The sequence below is a fragment of the Leptosomus discolor genome, chromosome 5 (assembly GCF_034619465.1).
Source record: "Leptosomus discolor isolate bLepDis1 chromosome 5, bLepDis1.hap2, whole genome shotgun sequence".
Lineage (NCBI taxonomy): Eukaryota > Metazoa > Chordata > Aves > Leptosomiformes > Leptosomidae > Leptosomus > Leptosomus discolor.
In genome coordinates this window covers 56,411,766-56,424,153 of record NC_141395.1, presented here as the reverse complement: position 1 = coordinate 56,424,153, position 12,388 = coordinate 56,411,766, and the positions used below count along the sequence as shown (strand labels likewise).

General features: G+C 43.6%; 1 protein-coding gene across 1 annotated transcript in view; it reads left to right on the top strand.

The window, feature by feature from the left end:
- The first annotated feature begins 1,453 nt into the window (after nt 1–1,453).
- RAD54B (RAD54 homolog B) overlaps nt 1,454–12,388 on the top strand; it is a 63,712-nt gene continuing 52,777 nt past the window's right edge. Inside the window, 3 exon segments of the mRNA XM_086464991.1 lie at nt 1,454–1,488; nt 5,338–5,491; nt 6,190–6,364. Coding sequence (XP_086321117.1) covers nt 5,354–5,491; nt 6,190–6,364 — 313 coding nt within the window. The 5' untranslated portion in view covers nt 1,454–1,488; nt 5,338–5,353.

Below are 12,388 nucleotides of genomic sequence, written 5' to 3'. Positions count from 1 at the left end.
TTAACTTCAACTGTTATTCTACAGTAGCCCAAGCCAATCTAGCCACTAATTCATGTTCTCCCAGCCTCTCTCTACTTCCTCCCTTCAATCAGTTAGAATGTTTAATTCGACCCTTTCCTGAACTGGCTCAGACAATTAAATGTACAGACAACTACTCACTGACTTGCTAGGCTAGATTTTATTGTAGACGGCTCAGCAAAAACTCCAGTGACTGTGGAAGTGGGGCAAGACAGGGGATAAGAAACCACAGGCAGGGCAGAAAGGAAAGAAAGACAACAGTTAAGGCTGCTACAGAGCTACTCCCTCAGCTCAGCTCTCCAGACTGGTACATCGTGGAGTCTCATTAACACTCGTGCAAGAGAAAGGGAACAGAAGAGGGTAAGAATGAATGGATTGCAATACCAGCTTACACTGATTTAGAAAACTGACTCAGTCAACAAAAGCTTCTATAACAACCAGTACAAGACACACAATTAATGTAAGGCCTCTACTGGGAACTACCTAAGAAACTGGAACTACTTTGACAATGAACACCTGCTGTCCCGGTGCAAAACCTACTCAAAACAAGGCAACACAAGATATGCATCTCGCAGACCAACTTTTAGGCTTTGAAGGGCTGTATTCTGCTGCACCGAGGCAAGACCAAGGACAGAATAGCTCTCCTCAGAGGCTCTGGGGGTGGGGGGCGGCTCTGCACAGGTAGGAGGAAGGCCTCTGGGTCATGCCTGGGTAGGCTCTTCAGGAACGGTCAACGATCTTGGTCACATAGAACAAAACTGGCCTGGAAACACCTGGAGCAGCAACGTAACGCCAAGCAACCGCACCTGAGTGGGCTCAGACAATCGACACGCACTTACCGTTACCTTCTCAACAGGACGGCAAAGCCACCACCAGCCCGGCACAGGGGCCCAAAGTGCAAGCGCCAGGCCCGCCGACGGCGAACGACCCCTGACAAGCGCTAAGGTCGCCGCCTCCCGCCCCCGCTCCGCACGGCCACCCGCTTCGGCCTCGCTGCCCCCCGCAGCGCGGCTGCCCACAGCCCGCCCCGGCCCGGCGCGCCGGCAGCCCCCACGGCGGCCACAGCCACCGCTCACCCCGCCCGCCGCCGCCTCGCCCCGCCGCCGCTCGCTGTCGTGAAATCCAGGTTACTTTCGCGGCCCCTCTCGCTTGACGGCCGCGCGGCGCTGCGCAGGGAACGCGGCCTCGCCGCCATGCTGTGTGTGGCACGAAGGCCTCGCGCATGCGCCCCTTCCAGCCGCGCCAAGAGGTAGCTCAGCACAACGCACGCACACCTGCGTGTTTCCTAGGCGGAAGGGGTCGGGCATACGCAGTTGAAGCCCCCCCCCCGCTCACGGTTTCGGAGCATGCGTGCTTGGCGGGGAGCGCTGCACGGGGCGGGAGGCGCGCGTGCGCATGGTGACCGGCGGGCTGACGGGAACCGGTGGCGGGACAATTGAGTGCCGAGTCGGCGGCGGGGCTGGTGCTGAGGTACGGCCCGGGGGGGGCTGAGGTACGGCCCGGGGGGGGCTGAGGTACGGCCCGGGGGGGGCTGAGGTACGGCCCGGGGGGGGCTGAGGTACGGCCCGGGGGGGGCTGAGGTACGGCCCGGGGGGGGCTGGGATACGGCCCGGGGGGGGCTGAGGTACGGCCCGGGGGGGGCTGGGATACGGCCCGGGGGGCTGGGATGCGGCCCGAGGCGCTGAGGTGCGGCCCCGGCTGCGGGTCGCCGTGCAGGAGGGCTGCTGGTCTCTCCTCGCGGGGGCGGCGGGCGGAGCCGGCTGGGCACACCCGGCCCCGGTCCTTGTCCGCAGGGAGACACCCCGCGACCCCCCCGCCCCCCGTCTCCTACCTCCCCGCGGCCGTTACCGGGCGGCTGGGGCGGGGCGGGCAGGATAATAGCAATTTGAATGGCATTGCTTCTTGGACCTGCTCCAAATCATTAGTTACTACTAATTTGAAGTGATTTTTCACTAATACTGATGTTCAAGGCGATGCACCCGCTGCCTGTGGTTTAACTGAGTAAAAGTTAATCCTGTGTCGCATCTATTCTGCACCTCGAGTACTGTGTGCAGTTTTGGGCCCCTTACTACAAGGACATTGAGGTGCTGGAGCGTGTCCAGAGAAGGGCGACGAAGCTGGTGAAGGGTCTGGAGAACAGGTCTGGTGAGGAGCGGCTGAGGGAACTGGGGTTGTTTAGTCTGGAGAAGAGGAAGCTGAGGGGAGACCTTATTGCTCTCTGCAACTGCCTGAAAGGAAGTTGTAGCGAGGTGGGGGTCAGTCTCCCAAGTAAGAAGCGATAGGACAAGAGGAAACGGCCTCAAGTTGCACCAGGGGAGGTTTAGATGGCACATTAGGAAAAATTTCTTTGCTGAAGGAGTGCTCAAACATTGGACCAGGCTGCCCAGGGAAGTGGTGGAGTCACTGTCCCTGGAGGCGTTCAAAAAACGTGTTGATGTGGCACTTTGGGACATTGTTTAGTGGGCATGGTGATGCTGGGTTGACGGTTGGACTTGATGATCTTAGAGGTCTTTTCCAAGCTAATGATTCTGTCTTTGTAATTGTCCACAAAAACTGTTTAGCTTCTTCTCCAATGCTGGGAATGCCTATTCCAGTGTTCAAGAGAGCAGCTGGTTGAGCTTGTGCCAAGATGAGTAACGTAACTGCCTGTAACAGGACTCTGTGCATACTGTGTTGAGTTGAACATGTAAAATTTTGAAACATTCTTTGTATATGTATTTCACTTTAATGCAGCTGTTAAGGTGCCTTTAAGGGGAAAAATTCTACTGTGTTCAATGCTTGCAAAACCAGATGCATTCATCAGATATTTTAGGCTGTGGTTTCATGGTATGCTTAATTTTGTCAAGCTAGGCTGCTATAAAAGGCAGGCTCAGTGCTTTTTTCATTGCCCCCAGCTGTTGCCCTGCATCCATACTCAACAGTGTTGCAACTACAGGGTGTTTCAACATATTGGTGGCTGTCTCAGAAGAAAGGGTGTGTTTGCTTGTCAATTGATTTAGCTGTAATGTGGAGCTATTCCGTGCCGTTGCTACACCCGCTCTGATCTCATCTAAAAGATCTAGCAGCAATCATTTGTCGCATATCCATAATGGCCGTTTTTCTGTATAGTACTGTAAAAATACAAAATATAAACCATTTTTTTATTTGTATTTTTATTATCTTTTATAAAAGCTTATATTTTGAAGACAGAGAGGTGTATTGCTGGAAGCAATATTACATTTTAAAAAACACAAGCCCTAATGGCTTTTGTAGTTGCAAGTAGGTCATACTGGTAATAGTCTTACGTGTTCTTAAATTTAACAGGAGTGAAGTTACTGAGTTATCAAGGTTCATATCTTTTATATTTCTTACTAATTTGCAAATCTCTTAATTAGTCTGTTTTTGTGATTTAAGAGCAAGTGACAGTGCAAAGGCCAAATGGATTTGAAAACAAACCACTTTCATCACAGATACGTGCAGTTTATGAATTGCACAAGTCCCCTGTTCCACAAGACATGTGACAAGTTCTGGAAGTGAAGTGGGCAGGGTTAGTGTCGCAATTCATCCATGCTCCATAGTCCTCCTGTAGAGTCATGGGGTGCCCTGGGTGGCCTTCCCAAGTGTCACCATGCATTATAGGACTGGGTAGAGAACTTGTTCAAATTCACATGGCACCTGATGCTGGCTGTGGTCAGCGCTGGCACTTGCAGTCTGCTCCTCTGGAAGGTTCGTGACACCTTTGCAACTTTCACAGTGACTACCAGTTGTTTACACTATGGGTACTCCTGTTATAATAACCGAGGTACTCCCTTATTGTGTAGGGTTAACTAAAGGTCATGTGCTAAGGCAATTGTCAGGTAGGCCTAACTTGGGCGAACTGCTCTTGACACAGCCAGAGACCTCTTTACTTATATTTTTAGTAACAGCCACAATGGAAGTAACAACAGTTCAGGTCATTTTGGTTTACGTAGTAACATCCTATATATGCTAATTGTTCAGATACGAAGGAGACAGCAGTGCTTGCGTTAGTGTCCACGTGTTTGCAAAATATTTTGACAGTACTTGCTTAGTACTTCTGTGCAGACCTTGGGGAAAAAAAGGCTGTTGTGCCCTAGTAAGCCACTGGAGTGCAGAGTAGTGTCAAGAAAGTGCAGAAACACACTGGCTGTTGCAACAGGATGCAAACATTCTTTCAAGGTGGTAGAGCGGTAGAGAAGTTTGTGTCCTCAATCCATATTGTGGTTTATTTTTACCTAACAGTTGGGGGATCAATTAAAATAAACAGTTCATGTACAAATCATAGAATCATTGAGGTTGGAAAAGACCCTTAAGATTATTGAGTCACAGGATCACAGAATGGTAGAGGTTGCAAGGGACCTCTGGAGATCATCTAGTCCAACCCCCCTGCCAGAGCAGGATCACCTAAAGCAGGCTGTGCAGGACCGCATCCAGGCGGGTTTCGAATGTCTCCAGGGATGGTGACTCCAAACCAAAATATGTTCCATAAATTGCTGTACCATGCTTGTCTTCGTCATTCCAGCTGCTGGGTTATTCTACTGGAATTTTCTTTCCTTGTGTTGTTTCTACTGCTTTGAAGTATTAAGATTATAATTTGTTATTCTAGTGGTTGCAAGTATGCTTTGTATATTAACATCAGTGTAAGTTTGGTTTTGTCCTGAGGTTGTTTAGGGCAATAATGGTCTTATAGTTTGAGGGAAAACCTGTAATATGTTCCCTTCACAGTTCAAGTGGACATAACATGGAGTGATAATTTCTACTGTAATTTTGAGATAATTTTCTGCTGAATTCTAATCTTATTGCAGTGAATCTGAATGACCGATATAATTGACTGTTTAATGCAAAATACTACTTCCAGATATAAAACATACCTTCAACATTTGCTGTTCATTGTGCACTAATAATGAGCTTTTCAACATTATGTTTTAAGTGTTCAGAATAGTTAGTTCTGTTTCAAATTGTCTTTCTTTTTATAAACTGGTCTGAGTGTGTTAAACAGCCCTACATAGTGTATCTCCAGAGCATTTCTTGCTATTAAGAACTGCATTATTGGCTTTTCAAATGAAAAAGGAGGTGTTCAGCTGCAGAATTTGCTGTAGCTGATCTTTCTTAAACAATTAAACAATGCATTGCAATGATATTACTTTTTCTTAAGTTGTATTATGCTTGTGAATTAAGATTATTTGAAAACCTTTTATGCTATCTTTTATTTTGTTTTAAAATAGTGTTTATATTGTTATCTATGCATATAGTTTTATATTTAAAGCCTGTTCTGACTACAGTTGTCTTTATCTGCTTCCTTCCTTCCTCTCCACCCTCCAGAGCAGTACAACTAAATATGAGGCGATCAGCAGCTCCAAGTCAAGTGCTAGGAAATGTAGCCAAAAAGCCAAGGTTTATACCACCAGGAAAAAGTATCACAGTTTATCTCAAGAATGAAACTAAGGAGATGGACCAAGAAATGAAATCAAAGGAGGTAAACTGACCGATGCACTAAAAAGTGTATTTGTTTGTACAGTATTGTTACTAAAAGATAGCATCTGAGCTCACCACAATCAACCTCTGCTTAAGTAATCATTCTGTTCAGAATAGATCTTGACACCTTTGCTCTTACTACATTTGGTCTTGCTTCTCAGGTAGGTTTTTTTCATTGTGTGAATGTGAAGTGGATGCAGAAAAATGTTTTTCAAATACATAAAAGTAATCAGTATTTGAGTCCAAATACAATTCTCAGTGTAGCTGATGTATGGATTGCATCTTGGTGTGAGCTGCTTTGGATTCAAATGTTTGAAATGCTTTGGCAAAAGCAGTTAAACCAAGACACTTAGTAATGAAATGTCAGTACATGGAGTTGCAGTTTTGCTTCAAGGAACTTTCTCTGAAACCTTTAGTATAAACCAAAAAAAGCATCACAATTTTTATTGATTTATCTGCAGAAGACTCCTATTAAATTCAATTCATAAACTACTTGCACAAGTGGTGTTCAGTATTGTATGCATGTGCTTTTTGTTGTGAACAGTGGGATGCATATATTCGTGTAGGGATGTATGTATTTATGTGGATAGTCTGGTATCAAGATTAGTATCTATTAAGATCCCCTCTCGTTGCTCTCTTCTCTGTTTCTCTTCAACTGCACAAAGGGAATGCTACTGTGAGCTTGTTTCTCTTTTGCAGATAGATAAGAAAGAGGGAAGTGCTTCATTGCTTTCTAACATATATGGCCAGAATCAAAACGCAAATTTTACACAGTCTGTGGAGTCAACTGGAAAAGTAAAGACTACAAAAGCATGTTTCAGCGTTAATAAGTGTAGCAAGGTGGAAATGAAAACATTAAATACGCCCAAAGCTGGTAAGGTGCTCTTTCATATTTACTGCTATGTATCATAAGATAATTGTAAAGCTTATGAATGGTACGCTACTTACTAAACTTTTATGAATTACTAATATAAGGGTCATGCAATAGTGGCATTATTTGGCGTTCTGCTGGGTAGAGAGTGAAAGAAACAAACATTAAATTATTTTTTTTAAAATAGAAAAGGAAAAAAGTTGATGGTTTAGAAGCCAGTTGGTAGTGCTGCTATTCAGGTGGGTGTGTGTTCCAGAAGAGTACTGCAGTCACTCACATTAATCCAGAGTGATACAAGATGAGAGTTGGGATACCCTAAATAGTGGATAAGCGTTGTAATTTGGAGACCTTGTTGGCCTCATGCAGAGAATGCTAACTGTTCTGAGTGGATTCGCAGTTTTCAGAATTCATGAGGGTTTCTTTTCTTCAGTGCAAGATCCAAACTGTTTTTGTTGGTGTCTCCAGTGGGCACTCAAGGTTCAAGCGTGGGCTGCTAAGTCTAGTGCAGCATCAGAGCAGAACTGGCTCTGCTCATTCAGGTGTGTGCACCTACTCATTTGTTACCCCCGGTAATGAATATTACTCTGAAAAGCTGGGTAGTAAGCACTGCAAAGATACCGAGTGTCTGAACTGTAGCAAATGCACTTTGAGGGACCTGAATGACTGTGTGGTTGAGGGTCTTCATTTTCCCCTCTTCGTGTGCCCTGACCACAGACACAGAGCAGGGACGTTCTGTGTTGTGTGACTGCAGGTGTATGATCCCAGGAACCGAGTGCGCCTTGATAGTGTTGCACTTGAACTGGGTTACTAACATTGCTGGATGAAAGTTGTTCCTCGGAGCCAGCTCAGGCATTTCAACATCTGTCTTACAGTTAATTCACTGTTGTTTCCTCATAATTAATTACACTGATAATTATCTTTGTTTTAGCGTTCATTTAATTGATAATACTTTGTGTAATGAGTGGAGTTTTAAAAGAGCATTTCATGACTCCTTATTTCCTGATTCCACAATGGTTGGGATTATAATTCAGAAGGCTTTTAACAAAGTTATATTTAGTTTTGTTTGTAGTAAGAGTTGCTAAATCTGGAAGCCTGATAGAATCAAAGCTGCCATAGCTCTGTGTCCCAAGGTCCAGCCAATAGTGAGGCTGAGCATGTATTCCTAATAGGCACGCATATGTAAAATACATATTTACATATATACATATGCACATGGCTGGTAACATAGGCCAACACAGAGAGAGAACACAGCACTCGGGCAAACACAGGCAGTGCCAATGGACGCATCCTGTGCCCCTCTCTGGCTAAGCCTGAACCAAAAAGCCACTTTTTTGTGGAAAATAAATGAATACCTATACCTATATGTAGATACATACAGAGGGACTATAGATCCCTCCAGTAACTGATCTTACATGCTGAGTCTATTCAGTAGCTGGCTCCTTGATCTGTTGGGCACCCCAGCTGTGGGCACATGAACCACAAAGGCCCACAGCTCGCAGTCCAGTTGCTGGTACTCAGACCTGTACTCCCACAGGTAAAAACAGACTGTAGGTCCCTCCAGGGCTTTACACACTTGAGTGTACTTAGTGGTGGGCTCCTGGATCCACTGGTCTCCCAGTTGCCTTGTGCACAAGAGATGCATACATACAAACATGTCTCTCTGGTAGCTAGACTTACTTACTAGTAGCCACCCCCAGATATCCTGGTCTCTCCAGCAGCCAACTCTTAGACCATCTGGTCTCTCCAATATGTGGCCAGACTCATGGCTGCTCCAATATACTTGGCTCCCAAGCCTCTTATCCTACTTGCCAGCTAGTCCAGCTTGGTGTTTGCCAGCGATCACACAGTGTCACAAATACCCAGGCAGTACGCATGGGCTCTGGCCTCTCCACTTGCTGGCACATCAGGTTCCTGGGCCCTGTGACCTGTGTGTGGTCCAGCTCCAGCTGCTGGCATGTACGCTTCCATACACACTTAGATGTGCAGAATAGAGTCCCTTCACCCAGGAAAATATTAAAAACATAGTTTAATAAGAAGATGGGACAGGCTGTGGCAACAGGGTGCAGTGCATTGCTGGACAAGCATACTGACCAGTCACCTGTTTAAAGGTGACCGTTTTTTTCCTTTTATTTTCCTGTGCTTGTTGTTCCCTGAACCACCTTCAACTTGTCCTTTTGCTTGTCCTTGTTTTTTTTTCCTTCAAAAACCTCATTGTAAGCCTTGTGCGATCTCCAGATGCCCTTTCTAGCATCTTAGGAGTTCCAAGTCGCAGTAGGCAGCAACCCCCTTCATTCTGTAAGGTGCTCTGGAAAGCCCTTCCCATTGACTCTTCTTTTTGGGTTTCACTCTCAGAAAATGGAGGTTGACTGGTCCCCTGTGATAGCCCTGAGAGGATCTGCCATTATCATGTTATGTGACCTAGAGTATATGCACTCTGTTTGGCATGGGAAACTTCAACATGGGAAACTTCAGCCTCCTGGTATGTCATAAGTCTTTCTGGTCTCACAGCTTTTGTGTTTATATGCTGCATGCTGTCACTTCCCAGTTCTTCTGATGAAGCTCATACTTGCAGAAAATTTTCAGTGTGTGTGAGACAAGTTCTTGAGTGGTCCTATTTCCCTACAGGTACACCTGCAAAAATTTGTGTCTGCTAGTTCTGTCCAGCAGTGCACTTGAAAGATAACTTGTGGATTTACTTCCAAAATAATCTGGGAAATCAGCGGTCTTTCCAACAAAAAATGTGAAGTGGAAAAGATACTCAGTGCTTTTTCAATTTCATGAATTCTGGGTGCAGCTGGTATGGGTTCTCTGTGATGACTTTGGATAAATAACCAAAAAGATGTGGAATGAGACTGGATGAGCTGTTTCTGTTGGTGTTGTGCTGCTACCTTTCTGAGTGGCTGAACAAGCCCTTTTGTGCCAAAGCCTCTGTAGAACGCGGCTAACCTTGCAAGTCTTTGTGATATAAAATAATGATATCTAATGTTAGTTATGGTCATCAGGTTCACTAGTGATGCAAGCATTGTACTGTGAAAACAATCCTGCATCGAGGCTCCGTTAAATCTTAAGTAATTTCTAAATAACTTAAGTTTTCCAAGACAGCTTCTGCCCTTTGCGTCACTTTTGTCTGCTGTTCATTACAGCTAATGTAGCAATTACGTAGACTCTGTAAACCATAACCTTCTTTGTAGTGTGAAATGAAATTGTTTTGTCAAAGCTGTTTTTGGTATGAAATTCAGAAGTAATGGAAACCAGTTGTGTAAGCCAGAGTCAGTTTGGGTTTTTTATTATTAATATTGTAATGGAATTTTATCTGACTGCCAGTCTCTGCAGCCAAAGAGCACTTCTCTGTTAAAGGGGCATTAAAACAATTTAAAGATTGAAGAAGTCTATATGTATGCATTATTTTGTTTGTTGCTTCCATATAATTTAATGCATATTATAACTCTTTGTTAGCTTTATACCATGCCCAAGGCTGCTGTGTTTGGGTTTCCAGTGCAGCAGTGGCATGTGTGAATAAATACCCCACTTTCTATTGAAATTCTTGTGAAACACCTGTGGACCGCTGGACAACTGCACTGTTCACAGAGCTAATCTTTCTGAAACCCAGCCCTGAAAATGCTGCACATTCTTTCAAAAAAACTTCCCTGACACATGGTGTCCATTTCCTGGAATAGACAAGTTAAGGATTTGATTAAATAGCATCAATCTAAAAATTATAGCATATCTGGCTTAAAAAATACTTGCTTTTTTTAGGCTTCTTTTCAAAATAAACTTTTTCCTAAAATTTCACAAATAAAAGTAAAGTGGAAGTGACTCTGAAATGCTATGAGATGAGATATTTCTAAAGATGTTTTAATGAGATTGTAGCAACTGTTGAGTGAAACCTATCTATGTGTTGTAACTTTAGGACAGTTTGAACTGTAAGATATTGAACATGCTGTTCAACAGGCAGGTTACTAATTGTGATTATGAGCTGCGAATACTGGAAAATTATGTTTTTCCATAAATATATATCATTGTAGGAAAATGAACTTTACTACTGCTTTATGAGTCAGAGTTTGCTTGTTTTGAAGAGGCAGAGAGCATTGCAATCTTTTGGTATCTTTGTTTTGTATTTGGCTTGCTTTTTGTTGGTATTTTTAATCTAAGACAACGTTGCTCTGTTTTTTTCCTTTGGGCTTACTATGGCATGTGAGGAAATGAATAGCTCCTTCACCTGCATACCTAGACACAACACGCTAGTTGAACTGAGATTTCATTGTTTGAACCTGACGTAGGTGAACAGAAAAGCTGGATAGAGAGTTTTATTCCATTACAGCTCACCTCCTGTTGGGTTTTTGGTTCAGGAGTACTTTGTCTTTCATCCATCACTAACATCTGTTAATGCATCTTCCAAGAGGAACTTGGTGAGAAGTTGTACTCAAACACTACCTTTGAGCTAACAATGAAGACATCGCCACTGTATTTCATAACAGGGTTAATGTGTTCACCCTATGTCTCTCGACAGATGTTTTTGAATGTTTTTCATGCCTATGATATTAACTGTATTTATTATTTGCATACAGTTTTGAATGTATTTTCTCCCCTCTGAAATGTTAATGTTTACTGAGTAAGTTGGTCTATAAGGTTTAGATTGCCCATTTAAGTCAGTTTTATTTTCATAATAGGAATGTTTGTTGGCTCTTTCAGCTTTCTAGAACATTGTTACGGGTTAGTCTGGTGCCTCCCCTCACTTGATATGAATAAAAACCCTCTTAACCAATTAATTTGATTGTTATAAGAGAAAATCCACTCTTCGTTCACTTGTGACAGTAGCAATCAATTGCCTATCACTTCTAACCAGAGGATTAAAAATGTTATTTTCAGGATTTGTCATATTGTCCGATGTCAGTCTAACGGCCTACTTCTGGTTTCTAGACAACACACCTAAAACTGTTCAGGCCTGACATCTCATAATGAAGCATATTATTGGTAGAATTACTTCGATATTTGCAAAAGTTGAAGTATTAATTGTAATTTCTGTTATTGCATTCATTTCTATTGCGCTTCACAAATCGAACTGGGAAAGATACTCCAGTCAGGCGTATTTTTACCATCTGTTTATTTAGTGGTGGAGCTGCATGTATAGCTGCAGTTCAGTGGGCCCTCAAAATGTTTTTATAAACAGTTGGTAAAGCAGTTAAGTCTTTGGGTAAAAGATACTGCATAAACATCTGTAGCTGTTAATAATTACCAAGTACGCCTTAGTTGTACTAAGGTGTTACTGGATGCCTGAGTGCAAATAATTCATTACTGCATTGTTTGCAAGTTAGCTTTTACAGTTGTAATTTTTTTTATGATTTCTTACTCGAAATAGTATCAAATTACTTTGCTAGCTCTTTGTGATTTAAAATGACCTCCTACTCCCTGTAGTGTTGTAGGTAATACCGTTTATAATAGTGAATAGAAAAATGTATAGACAATGCTGTTTCTCAATTCAGGGTAGTTTCTTTTTCTTTACTGTTTGTGTCATCTGTACCTGTTTGATCAGTTGATCTGAGGAGACAGGGACTGGTTAAGAAAACTAGATTGATGTAAGTATATTGGAAGAGAAATTGGCCATTCTCCGATCTGACGCTGGTTCCAGAAGTGTTCATTTATACATCAATCATGGTGGGTATACACACAAATTGTCACCTATTGGCCCAGTGTGCCGCTGCCCGGCAGTCAACATGTTGCAGGCAGACTTCTCACTGAGACTCTGTGATTATTTAGTCCTAGATGGTTCGTGGTTTCTGGTCTGCAGCTTCGGGACTCTGACATCTCCTGAGGACAGACACCACCTTCTGCTTGCTGCTCTTCCATGGGATGTGAGATGATGTCTTCTACTCTGCTGCTGGCCTAAGACCTTTCCTAGCATCTCGCCAGCTGATTATGCACACTCAGAGTTCCCCTTGGCTGTGGTCATGCATTGTTTATAGTTTTGCATGGAGATGCTAGCAAAGCAGGGCAACAGCATTTTAGCAAAGCAACTTTAAGTAAAGA